Raw genomic sequence first — 13,491 nt, 5'->3', positions numbered from 1 at the left:
AAACAATAACACAAATCCCAAAGAATATCAAAGTGTGCATGTGCTATGATCGCTTATGAGCCTCATGGAAGAATTGGTTACAGACGAAGAAATTCACCCTTCCTGTTTCCCAACTTTGTTTTTGATTTACAAAGTGGGTGCCTCACACTGAGTCTTCCTGGAAGCCTTCTCTCATCCTGCTGCCTCGGGAAACCCAACTGGCCTGACCTCTGATGCAGTTCAGCCCCACCCGGCAGCTCCCTGGGGCCAGCTCCTGAGAGTCCGACCTGAAGCCCTGTTACCTGAAGTTGTAGCCAGGGTACAGGGACTCATTGGTGGTCTTGTCGTCAAGGCGACGGAAGCTGTATTTGGGACGGCAGTGATGGGACCAGCTGTCCAGGTTGCAGTCCCAGTAGATCTCAATGCCCATGATTCCTCCCTGGGGGAGTCAACAAGAGAGGCCTCTAAGTCGGCTGGACTGGGGTTACGCAACCACCAGACATCTCCCTGCACGGGGTCAGCGCTGCAGGACAGGTTTTCTTTTTAAAGGGAAAATGCAGATTAAAGGTTTTCTGAGCCATAAAGGTGAGCTAGCTTACTGGGGCAGTCCCAAAGGCCTCTCCCCGTTCTTCCTTCTATCCAGAACACACCACCCTTAGACTTATTCCTAAAATACAACTTTAAACAAACCTTTCCAACATTCAAACACCTTTAATGACCCTCGCATTAAAAATAAAGTTGAAAAAAAATAAAAGAAAACAAATATATAATGCAAAATCGAAAAAAAAAAAATAAAGTTAAATCTGGGAACAGTGGTACAAGCCAGTAATCCCAGCCTCTCAGGAACCTGAGACATAAAGATGGTAAGTTTGAGGCCAGCCTCAGCAATTTGGTAAGACCCTCAGAAACTTAAACACTGTCTCAAAATTAAAAATAAAAAATAAAGGACAGGGGATGTAGCTCAGTGGTAAAGTGCACCTGGGTTCAATCCCCAGACAGCACCCCCCAAAACAAAACAAGCTTGTTAGGGCACCCCATCAAATACCTCTTCTGCTTTCTCTCTCAATTCTTAGAGGAAGCTCCTGGCGTGTGAGTAAATTAAGGTCTTGAGCTAGCGAGGTTATCTTGGGCCACCCAGGTGGACCATAAATGCCCCCTCTTATACATGCTCCCTCTCATGGAGAGAGGCGAGGGACACCTCGACTTCATCTCAGTGAAAGTAATTTTGGACTTCAGGCCTCCAGAAAGAGGAGAAAGTGTGTTGTCTTAAGCCATCCAGTCTGTGGTCGTTTGTTACACCAAGCAGCTCCCTCCCAGCACGGAGCATTAGATACAGTGACATAGGTACAGTCCTTGGCAAATACGCAATAAACTGAGCCATATTTTTAGGCCCAGGGGCCTGATCTCTTGACCCCTTGACCTCTTCCATCCTTCCTCCTCTGACGCACATCTCCACCAAACAAAGACAAGACACGGCCCACCTGGATTGCCACATCTGAAAAGTTATCTCCTGTTTCCCGGAAAATGTCTCCCAGTCGGAAAATGGGACACTGTGGATTCTGAGTCTTGTGAAAGGTACAAGTGATGTTCAGACCTGGCAAGATGTTTCTCCTGTTCAAAATCGAGAGCAGACAGACATCTCAGGGAAACAGATCCCTCTCAGGAGTGAGCCAGTGCGGCTGTGAGGCCCTGGCTCCCAGGGACCCTGCGGGGCATCACACTGTGTCAGGCTTGGGCTGTGTGACCAAAAGCATGTGGCAGAAACCACTTCCAAAATGGTGGCTTCCATCTTGGTCATCTGCTTGTTCACTCACTCTCCTGAACTGCTTGCTCTGGGAAAGCTAGTCACCAAGTCCCGAGCTAAGGCAGGTGGTCCTAGGGTCAGATCCTCTTGGTAAGGAACTGAGGCCTCCTGCCAATAACCACAAGTGAGCCTGGAAGGGGATTCTAGAGATGACTAGAGATGACTGCAGCCTTGTGACAGGTTGAATTTAACCTAGCAGATCAAAACTTGAACCAGAACCACCCAGCAAATGTATTTCCAGATTCCCAATCCACAGAATGAGAGGCGATAAGTGTTTTATAACTTATAAACTTATAAGTCATTTTAGAAGATTTCTCTGTTACACAGCTATAGATAACTGCTATACCCAGACATTCTGGGCACGTACGTGGTATAGTTGTGGCCAGGGAAGTCAACGTTGTTCTTGATGAGCACAGTGAAGTTTTCAGCACTGCTCAGACGTGCAGGCCTGGGAGAGAAAAATAAGGATCAGTGACCATGGAGAAAGGGAGTCAGTGAGTCAGTGAAACCAGAAACTTCTGGTTTTATGCTTTAGTCCTAGGGATGAGATAAGAAAAATGGATGTAGCAATCTAGTAGACAAAAGCTTCCAAAATTCTTCATGAATCCTCTCCAGCTTCTCCCAAGAATTTCTTCCTTCTTGAGACCCCATGGCATTTACTGCATCTCTTCAGTCACTGATATAATTGTATATTTAGCTACGTGCAATGGTGTGTTGGTAAATGTTTAACATCCATCTCTCTAAGGGGGAGAACAAAGTCCTGATATATGTTTGCAGATTATCATGGTGTAAATACCCCTACCATGGCTAGTTTCAAGCTGAAGGGATATCATGAACTTGAAATTGAGAGGGGCTGAGCATAATTGGCTTTGAACCTCCCAGCCAGTTCCAGCACACCCCATCTGGGGCTTTCCCAGTAGGCCTAGAGTTCCTCCACGGCTGGGACAACATCTTTCTAATCCTGGCATGCTCAGCCTTTAGAACAGGGCCACACACAGATAGCCGACTACATTAGTCATTCCTTAGAAGCCAAATAGTGTACAATTCTCTGAGTTAGAGGAGCCCAAATTCCAACCACAGGAAGCCACCCACCTCCTTCCCTCTATCCATTCAGAAAATGTTTATGGTATTGGGCTTGGAACTGAGCACTGGGATCTAGTGATGAGCAACTCTTAACATTTCTGCCCTTTGCACAAGCATGGCCTGCCTTTATTCCAGGACTTCTGGCACCTGGTTTTGCCTACGTTTGTGAGAGCTACCATGACCCCTGTCTCTTTTGCCTGTCCGGCATCCACTCCCCTTCTGACGGTACAAGCTCAGCTTTCTCCCTTTAGAGAAACCAGCTCTCCACGTCCATCCAGAGAGGTCTAAGGGGATGCTTCCACTTCCGTCCTTTCCTATGCTCCTGCATGGGCACGTGACCCAGGGCGGGCTAAACTGTGTGCTCCATTCCCATTGGCTATCGGGTTGGTTTAGAGATGGTCACATGACTTGAGTCAATGAGCACTATCCAGGGCTTTTGTGGGAACGGTTGGAAAAGAGAAACTCTTTTTTGCTGGATTGTTAACAGTACGGATAGTATAAACCTGGAATTCCCTGGACCGCAATGCAAAGAAATCCAGAATTAAAGAAAAAATAACTGAGAGAAGAGTGGAAGAGGAAAGAAGAGGGAAAGAGAATCTCACTGACATCATTCGAAGCCTGGACCAAGCTTTGCTTGAAGCCAGGCCCTCTGGATGCCTCATTTACTGGAATCAAAAAAAGTAACACCCCACTTTTTTCTGAAGCCAATTTAAGTTGGATTTCTGTCATTTCCATTGGAAAAAAATCTTGCCGGACATGGAATCCCAGCAACTTGGGAGGCTAAGGCAGGAGGATCACAAGTTCAAGACCAGCCACAGCAATTTCGTGAGTCCCTGTCTCAAAATTTTAAAATGGGACTGGGGGTATAGCTCAGAGCCTCCTGGGGTTCAACCCCCCCAGCCCTGCAAAACAAAACCAGAAATTTTAAAAAATCTTATTTACAACAAATGCCTGCTAAGTGCTGGACTCTTACCCCTAGAACATTCTAAACCTCACACTTCCTGGACAACATTGTAACAATCAGAGGACTACAGGATGGGAAACTTTAAGGATCAAAGCTCTTCATTCCTTTCAGGTGACATTTACAACCTCGTCTTGAATGACAGATCTCTGCGCGCGTGTCTCACCTCTTCTATTAGACTGGAGGAGCCCTGGGACTGCTCCATGGCTGAACTTCCTGTTTCAAAGAGAACTCGGCTGTCTCTTTACATCCTCACATGTGAAATACCTAGGCCTACCACGTGGCGGTGGCGATGGCGAACGAGCCATTGGGGCTAATTCACGCAGCACACAGGAAACTGAAGTGCAGTCAGAATGCAGCCCAGGGACAGGCAGCTGGGGACACTCGGTATCTATGTGATGAATGAGTTGGTGGCAGAGTCAGAACTGAAAGCCAGAGCTAAGCAAGGGGCCCCTTGTCTTGAACCAAGAGCTACTTGGGTGTGGGACGATGTCCCACCCACAGCTGGGCAGTCCCTTCTGTGACCAAGAAACTTCCCTGACCTAGCAATGAACCCGGGTGAACGCTGCGGGCCAGAGCAGACGGCACTGCCTCGGCTGAGGACCTCGGCTTGAGCCCTTTCGCGCCAACTTAGGCGGTGTCTCCCGTGCCCTGCACAGGCTGGGAGAGTGGCCCTGAGTCCTTTGGTCTAGGCATGTGTGCTATTAAATTTAAATTTAAATTAATTAAAATTCAGTTGCTCCCTCACCAGAGCCACGTCTCAGGTGGTGGCTACCACATGGGGCACGTGGTTACACAGTAACCATGAAGAAGGTCTACTGGACAGTGCTGGCCTGGAACCAGTACACGTCTAGGGACAGATCGTCAATGTGCGCAGGAGCAAACTGTATGTAAGCCAGACGTGGGGCTCACTTCACAACTGTACAAGTCTCATCTCATTGAATCCTTACAAACGCCCTAAGAGGTAGGGGCAATTATTATTCTCATTTCACAGATGAGGAGACTGCCACTCAGAAAGGTTAAGCCACTTGCCCAAGATCACACAGCAGAGGTGTCTCAGAAGGAGGATTTAAAACCAGGTCTTTCTAACTTTTCTCTGCTGAAATGCATCAGCCCTTGTGGTTTCTAAGATTTAACATTCTGACCTGTGTGTTAAAGAGAAATATCAGTAAAGGGAACCACCAAATCTATGTCAGGTGAGTGTTCGAGAAAATTCCTTCCCTCCCATTCCATGTCTCTCCTTCCTTCCCCTCCCTTGTTCCCAGCCTTACTCCCTCAGTGTGAGCACTGGTGTGTCAGAACAAACCCTGCTGTGGCTCTAGAGGAGGGGTCTGAGGTGCCCTGGAGGGGTGCTCTGGGTAGTAGCCATGCACCAGCGGGTACAGAGCTACTGTCCATGTCGACAGTCAGCTCCGCCTTCCCAGGGACGGGGGTGTGTGCCTGGCCTGGGGGCTCTGAAGCAGAAAGACCCAGGGTTTTGTGGGGCTGCTCTGGGAAAGAAAAGCCCGGGCACCCTGGCAAGGCGTCACCTGGTCACTGCGTCTGTCCCCACCCTGCAACTCACCGGGGGGCCTCTTCCACCGCCTCGATGGGACACCAGGCCGCGACTTCACAGGTCTTCTGGTTCCCTCTGTACACTACACACCTGCCAGTCTGGATTCCTGCGGGGTGGAGAGGTGAATGGACCAGGGAGGGGACATTCTCCAGGGGCATCGTGGACACCACCCGACAGCAGCCTCAGCGCCTGGGAGCCCATCCTCGCCACCAGGCAAAGCAGACGAGCAGGGTGCCGGACAGTGAGCCCTTTAGAGAGGACCAGACGGCACAGGAAGATCTGGGGACCATCAGCCCTTGGCTTCCGTACGAGAAAAGATGCCTGAGCCGCGAGCTGATCGGTGTCCCCTCTCCCGGGCACAAGTGGACTAGAATTTGGCTCCCCTGATGGGCATCTGGGTCCCCCGTGGGGCACACAGCCTGCCCCGGGAGGAACATGGTGACGGGTGATGGATAGAAGGCCACCTTCCAACGCCTCTGGGAGCACGTGCATCATAACCACTGACTGGTTTTTCACAATTATCTTTTGTGGTATTTTTTGTCACATTGTCCGATGCCTTTTTTAAGTTAAAACAGGAGATTTTCCAGGTGAGCACTGGTTTTGTGCCCAGGTTCCCGGGGAGTTCGAGTTCCTCCACCATCGGAGACACTCGGGGAGCAAGCTCAGAAGACCCAGATGATGTGAGGGGCCGGGTGATTTTTCACCCGTCAGATCCTGGACATGCCTGGTTTCAAGGAGCTTCTCTGGCTGGGAAGTTGGGTCCAGTCCCCAGGCTGCAGCTAGTCTGTTTGGGACAGGGCCTAGGCCCAGGGCAGACAGGCTCACCTATGGCTCAGTGGTGGTGGAAGAAGGCAGTCGAGAGCCAGAGGCTGAGGACCCAAATGGGGCACTGTGAATGTCACCAAAATGCCAGACCACCCCCCGGGACACCAAGGAAAAACCCAGAAGGTACCTTTGCTTTGCGGGTCCATCCATCCCTTTTTACAGCCCCGGTCAGAAGAACAGAGAGTCCTGCGCGTGGGATACTGCAGGGAGAAGGACATGTCATTGAGACACGGAGAAGCCAGTGTCTGCCGCGCAGAAACCCGCACGTGAGTGCTCACAGCGGGCCAGGGAGCATATGCAGGCCACATGGCCACCAGAGGTGAATGGACACATGACACAGGTACGCTCCTCTGTGGACTCAGCCGTAAGAAGGAATGAAGCAGACACGCCACGTCACGCATGAACCTGGAAAATGACACTAATATAAAGAAACCAGACACAAAAAGACTATAGGAAATGTCTGAACAGGCAGAGCCATAGGGACAGGAAGCAGCTTGGTGGCTGCCAGGCACAGGGGGAGGAAGGAGTGGTCTGGTTGTAACTGGGGATGAGATTTCGTTCGGGGTGACGGAAGTGTCCTGGAATCAGTGGGGATGGCTGTACGGTGCTGCAAGGAATAAAAAGCACCAAGTTGTTGCTTTAAAGTGGGGGGCTTTGTGGTCCGTGAATGATGACTCAATAAAAATGAAACCAAATAAGAATGCGAACAGCAGGTGTCGGGCAGCCAGGGGCCACCTTCAGGGATGGCCCTACAGGTGGAGAGCAGGTGGCCCGGCCCAGGTGGCCCTGTGGCTCAGAACTGAGCAACACAGACAGGCGCCAAGATGCAGCAGGCAATGTAGAAACAAGGGACATGAGCCAGCACGCTCTCCTGGCCAGAGAAATGAGGTCAGTCGTATCTCAGGGCAGAAGGACACGGTTAGGAGGGGAAGCAAGATGATTTGGTCTGGGCGAATCCTTTGCTCTGCAGGAAGCAGGAGCGACGGCCAGTCTGCGGGAGGTTGGAACACGACACAGGTGTGAAACAGCCTCTGCTCAAGGCCCCCTGGGCGGTTTGTGGCTTCTTCCAAAACCGAGGGCAAGGACCCAGGTACACCTGGCTTCAGTGACAGCTGCTCCCTCAGCCTCAGTTTCCTCATCTGTAAAAGGGTTTGTCTACATAGTCACTGTGAGGATCAAAGCAGTTACGAAAGAAAGGCCTCCGCACGTGTGCTGCTCAGTGAGCTCTGCTTGTGCTTTTCAAACTCCGCCACGTTCTCTCTCCTTCCCAGGTTGCCCTTCTGTCGCCCTCTAGGCCCCCGGCTTTTCCTCCTTTTGACCGCCCCCCACTTAAGATATGTACCCTTCATTAAAGGTGAACCCTTGAACCACAAAGCCTGGGTCATGTCTTTGGCTGACACATAGTAGGTCCGATGATCATGGAGTAAATGAATGAATGATCATCTTCTGTGGCTCAGGGACAGTTATGTTTCCATGATCAACTGCAAAGAGGTCTCAGGAAAGAATATAAATCGATTCAATTTTGCTTTCCAGAATAAATTGTAAAATTAAGAAAAAAATTGCTTTTATTCTCTTTTGTGATTGTTTCGTGGATTAAAGACGGCCACAAGTTCTTGGTCACTGTCCAGGCTAAGAAGTGGAGCATTCCCACCTCTTCATTCCCCTTGGAGGCTGGATGACCCTGGCTGCAGGGCCAGCAGGAAGCAGCAGAACCAGTTCAAGGGTCAGCCTTCAGAGGGCCTGGAACCTGCTGGGTTTGGGCTTTGGGAACCCTGTGCTGCTGTTAAGTCACCGCGCTGCTAGAGAGAGCATGTGGACAGACCCTCCAGAGAGAAGACCCCAAGTGAGACCAGCAGAGGAACTGGCTGAGCTCAAGCCACCGCTGAACTGAGTGTCACACAGGGCTTTGAAAAGCCCACCAGGTTCAGAATGGTTTGAACAGATAACTGGAACAAGTATAGGACCCCGCGCACCGAGGGCTCAGCCACGTTCCCTGCGATGACCAGGGATAGAGTGGGTGTTGATGTGCAAGGAGAGGAGGCAAATGTCTCCTTACACTGACCCGAGCCAGCTGGTTAAAGTCCCAGAGAGCTTCCTGGGCCTCCTATCTGGGGCGAGGAACCCTTTGACCCCTCACAGCGTGGTTTGGAGTGTCTTGTCTCAGGCACGTCACGGGTTTGCTCACTTGTTGCAGCAACCCCGGGAGTGAGGTTTTGTTAGTGGCCCCTTTCTTGGATGAACACACCGAGGCACAGAGGAGTGAAGTCACCCACACAGCCACCAGGCCAATAAGTCAGGTTGTGAACAGTTGGCAGCCTGCGTCTGAGCCCAGCCCCTTCCCCTCTGAGCTGTCCTTAACTTCTTGCAAGTCTCAGTAACTTGAAGAGCATTTTTGTGTATACGTCGGGGTAGAGTGAGACCTAGAGGTGACCAGAACACAGGGCAAAGGAGAACCAGGGCTCCCGACAGGCCTGGAGACTGGACGCTGCTGGGCAGGCGGAGGAAGGGCGGGCCTAGCGGGCTGGCTGCGGCTGCTTCATCAGAGTAGCAGGGCGCTGGCGGGTGGCTGGGGCGTGAATTCCAGAGGCCTCTGCAGGGGGAGTATCACTGACATAGACACCAAGGGAACGTCAATTTGGTCCCAAGTTTGGGTACAAAGGTGACAAAGACTATACAAGGAGAGAGCACTTGTACTGGGAATTTCTAAACACTGAGAAAACTAGGCCTCGTGGCCAGAGGGATGGGTGAGCAAGACCCAGAACCAGGCTGCTTCTGCCCACAGGCAGAGGGCCTGTGGAAACATGGCCACCATTGGGAATGGTCCCCGGTAAGGCACAGGTATGTCACCAGAGGGGGAGGAACAGGCAAGGCCTAGTGGTGACTCATTGGTGCAGATGAACTTAAGAACAGCCGGTTCATCTTACTGAACAGAGCAGGCCCTGTGAAGGTTTGATGGAGGACGTTTTCCAGGGGCAGGTAGGGAAGGTCAAGAGCTGAGGTGGAAAGACTGTGGGGTGGTGAGGGCGGAGGCCTGATACAGAAACTGAAACCGAAGAAGTGGGGTGAACGGGCCAACTGGAGCCGCTTGGCACTGTTCCCTGGGACCCGCCCTGCGGACAGTTCACGGTGGACCCTGGCAGAATCTGTGAGCCTCGCAAATGCCAAGAATCAGGTTGTTTGGCGATCCCAGGAAGCTATGGAGGGAAAGAGCAGGTCTCCAGTCCACCGCAGCTGGAGACCCAGAGAGACAGGCAAAGATCTGGCAGCTTCGCAGAGAGACCCGCATGCTTTTCCGACCTTTTCCTCACACAAGAGGCAGGTGATCAGTGGACATCTGTGGGCCAAATACATCCAGGACCATCCCCCTTGCTGCCTCCTCTGACCTGTCTCCCCCAGGAACTCTTAATAAATCCATCCCCACGGCTCCCCTCCTTACCTCAGGGCACAACCGCTGCTCTTGGCCTTCTGTCTTAAGAAAGTTCGTCATCACAAAGAAGGAGTTCCCCTGCAGAGGAAAAGCAGGAGCCGGGGACTGAACAACTCGACCACAGTAACCCACTTGCTGAGCACCCGGCATACCCTTCCAAGCTTCTGGAAACCAGGGTCCGTGGGCATGAGGAACGTGTGGGGGGCTCGAGGGCAAAGCTGGAGGAGCCATCCTGCTGGGCCGAGGGGGAGCCAGGGAACATTCACACAGAGGATTTTCCAATCCAGCCTCAAAAGTGGCCGATTCAGTCTCTTGACACAGTAAAACCCCATTAATCGGAGACTCAGGAGACCTGGGAGGCGGAGGCAGGCTGTTCAGTTCTCCAGGACTTTAATGAAAGGGCAATAGGGCGTCCTGCCAGCAGGGCGAGGGCCGGATTTTAACAACCCACAGCTAGAAACAAGCAGATGGCGCTGGGCTGCAAACATGCCCTTTTGTTCCTCTTGTCCCCCGTCTGTTCCCGGGCATCCCAACCCCTCTGTAATTTCTCCTTTGTGATAACCGTACTTCCAGTCTCCTGTAAGCTGAGAAGTCACGTGCCTGTTCCCTGTGACCCACACCTGTCCTTTCTTACCTACATCCTTCTTTGGCATAAAGGGTATAAATGTTCCCAAGAATGACTTCCTGGAGATCTTTGGGTGACAAAGGTCACAGAGACAATGCAGAAGGGCTGGCACCCCCGAGGTGGCAATTTCTATTTGCCTCTGGGACTGCGGCAGACCTTGCTGCCATGGCGGCCTGGCTTCTGCAGAGCCAAGGAGGAGGAGACGTCAGTATACATGGAGCGAGCGAGCGTGAGGGAATCAGCTCGTGTTTGAAATGCGCCAGGACACGCTGCTATTTTGAGAAACCCAGTAGGACTTGATAGAGCAAAGAACCGTCTTCTTTGAGCTGCTGGATCTGGGTCAGCAGATTGCAATTTTTAGGTTTTCTCAGTAGGGATTTTCACGGAGCTTTTTAAAATAGGGCCAACATTCATTTTTCTGGAGTGGGCTTGTAGGTCCCTGGGGAAGGGCATGAGGCTCTGGTGACAGTTTCCAGGGATGCTCACCTGCAGAGGGAAGGTGTAATCCGCAGTGTCCAGGACTGTCCGCACCAAGCGCTTCATCCCGTCCGCCACGACCTCCTCCTTCACCTCCGCTATCCCTTTCACCTTGGTGTGCACAGAGCTGATGACAGGCTCTTTCCGCTGGTACAGCTTGTCACTCACCAAAGCGAAGCTAAGTGGCAGACACAGAAAGGTATCAGTGACTTTCTCCAGGGGGGCCTGGTGCCGTGGTGTGGGATACAGGCCCTGAAGGTCACATCCTTTCAAACGCTAGCCCTGCTGGGTGACCTGCTTCTTGGTGACTCACTTTCCCTCTCTGCAAAATGGGAGCAACAGCCATACCTACCACATGGGATGGTTGTAAGGCTCAAACGAGGTCCTGTGTGCAAACTCCCTCTAGTACGTGGTGCGTGGTGAATGCTCGCTGCAGAAAACAATTGCCCCATCCCTTCTTTACTATCACCTAAGATAAACCTTCGTTAATAAGACAGCTTCTTGGGTAACACGGCTCCGCCTTGCTTCACCACCTTTGTCCTGGGCTCAGTAACATGTCAGCACTTTCCTACCTAAGACTGTGTCTGGCAGGTCAGCAGCCTGCTTTCAGAAACCCACCTGCTTTATGAGTAACGTCGATAACAGCAGCTCCTCTTTACTGTATGCCACGTTCTTTAAATGCATCAACTTTTAAAATTCTCTCAACAATATGAGATAGTTACTGGAATCATCACTCGTTTGTAGGTAAGCGAATGGGCTCAGAGAGGTGAAGGAACCTGCCCAAAGTCACACAGATCGTGGCCGAACTGAGGTCCACGATCAGTCTACATTTTGCCCAGAGCCAACCCTACTGGCAGGGGCGGGGAGGGTGGAAGGAGAAAGTGGGCTTAATAATTAAAAATGGTAGGTTCTGTCTGGTGCAGTGGCACACACCTGTAACCCCAGCCACTCTAGAGGCTGAGGCAGGAGGGTTGCTAGTTTAAGGCCGACCTGGGCAACTTATCAATACCCTGTCTCAAAATAATTTTTTAAAAAAGGGCTGAGGATATCGTTCAGTGGTGGGACCCTGGCTTAGCATGCCTACGTCCTGGGTTGATTCCCCGTGTTCTCATGTCTCTTATTGCCCTGAATAATTAAAAGTGTATTTCAAATGCTTTGTTCACACATTCAGCATCTATTTGTTTTGTCCCTTCTCTCTGCCCAGCCCCTGAGTGAAATTCTCAGGACGTAAGCCTAAGTCCAGAGTTGCCCACTATGAGCTGACCTTGGGAGGCCAAAATACAGTAGACAATGACACGCTCCCAGCTATTCTCAACCTTGGCTGAGCAGTGAAATCACCCAGGGAGCTTCCAGAATGGAGGCTCTCCAGTTCTGCCCCTGGAGGCTGATTTAGACAGGCCAGGGTGGTTATTTAGATACCCATATAGTTCTTAAATGTTCCTCAGGTGACTAAGGCACAGCCAGGGGTGAGAACCACCAAGAGACTCACGAAAAGACAGCTCATACTTGGCCACAGCAAGTACATTTGGAAAAAGGCGTTCTCTAGGGCCCAGCAACGTCACTGTGAGGTATCTGCCCCAGAGAAACTGTCACATGTGGGTCCGAGGAGTTACCTTGGATGAATGTTCAGGCAGCACTGTGAGAAGGAAAACTGGAAATACCCTAAATGTTCTCAAACATTGAATAGATAAATAAATTGGTGGATTCACAGTGGAATGCTCCGCAGCAGTGAAAAATGAGTTGTCTAAAGCTGCTAGGTCAACATGGAAGTAATATAATAAATTTGCTGAGCAAACAAAGCAAGCTGCAGTATGATATAAAACTTGAAGAACTCCAAAGCAATGCCGACTACTCACACAAATACTTGTACAGAAAGCCAAAAGGTGGAAATAACCCAAATGTTCATCAACAGATGAATGGATAGACAAAATATGGTCTATAGGTACAATGGAATATTAATTAGTCATAAAAAAGAATGAAGTACTGATACATGTTAAAATGTGGATAAACCTCAAGGACATTGTCTGCTAAGCGAAAGAAGCCAGACACAAAAGGTCATAGCCTATGATTCCCTTTCTATGTGAAATATCCAGAAAAGGTAAATCCATAGAGACAGAGTAGATTGGTGCTTGCCAGCGGGTGGGGGAGGGAGAAATGAGGAGTAACAGCTATTGAATATGGTATTCCCTTGTAAGGCAATGGAAGTATTCGGGAACCAAACAGAGGTGGTGGTTGTAAACATGGTGAATGCACTAAATGCCATGGAGTTGTTCACTTTAACATGGTTAATTTTATGTTCTATGAATTTTGCCTCAATAAAGAAAGGTAAAAACTACATATTTTTACAGACATTGACATATGTCTGTAGAGCTATCAAAACAAACGAGGGAATACAAACGCCACATCTAGGATGATGTTTATAAGGAGAGAGGAAAGAATGGGGTGATGGATGGGTTGGCAGGGAGCAGAACTGGGTCACTAACATTTTATTTCTTAAGTCACAGGGTTGCACCTGGGTGCTACGTTATTCATTTAGAGAGAAAGATCATCAAGGACTGGGGATGTAGCTCAAGGGAGGAGTGCCTGCCTAGCATGCTCGAGACCCCGGGTTAAATGCTCAGTACTGCCAAAAATTAATACAAAAAAGAAGGAAGATATTGGGGAAAATTATGTTGGGGCTAGTGATCCAGATTTGGGACCAATCAGCACGTGTGACAGGGATGACCTCTGATCAGCGATACATCCCCCCCCCCCC

At 50.4% G+C, this 13,491-nt stretch overlaps 1 protein-coding gene across 12 annotated transcripts in view; it reads right to left on the bottom strand.

Annotated features, from left to right (window-relative positions):
* Positions 1 to 13,491, bottom strand: part of P2rx7 (purinergic receptor P2X 7) — a 51,479-nt gene that overhangs the window by 18,258 nt on the left and 19,730 nt on the right. For 11 of the 12 annotated variants that reach the window (XM_047560168.1, XM_047560167.1, XM_047560162.1 and 8 more), the window contains 7 exons: positions 10,746 to 10,914; positions 9,644 to 9,712; positions 6,335 to 6,407; positions 5,392 to 5,488; positions 2,151 to 2,231; positions 1,461 to 1,590; positions 282 to 418 (listed from right to left, as the gene is read on the bottom strand). In XM_047560168.1, coding sequence (XP_047416124.1) covers positions 282 to 418; positions 1,461 to 1,590; positions 2,151 to 2,231; positions 5,392 to 5,488; positions 6,335 to 6,407; positions 9,644 to 9,712; positions 10,746 to 10,914 — 756 coding nt within the window. Of the gene's footprint in view, positions 1 to 281; positions 419 to 1,460; positions 1,591 to 2,150; positions 2,232 to 5,391; positions 5,489 to 6,334; positions 6,408 to 9,643; positions 9,713 to 10,745; positions 10,915 to 11,088; positions 13,446 to 13,491 lie in introns of those variants that run through there. The other variant, XM_047560172.1, reaches the window with a different exon arrangement.

This window comes from Sciurus carolinensis, chromosome 8, assembly GCF_902686445.1.
Source record: "Sciurus carolinensis chromosome 8, mSciCar1.2, whole genome shotgun sequence".
NCBI classification, from domain to species: Eukaryota; Metazoa; Chordata; class Mammalia; order Rodentia; family Sciuridae; genus Sciurus; species Sciurus carolinensis.
This window is presented reverse-complemented; position numbering and strand designations above follow the sequence as displayed.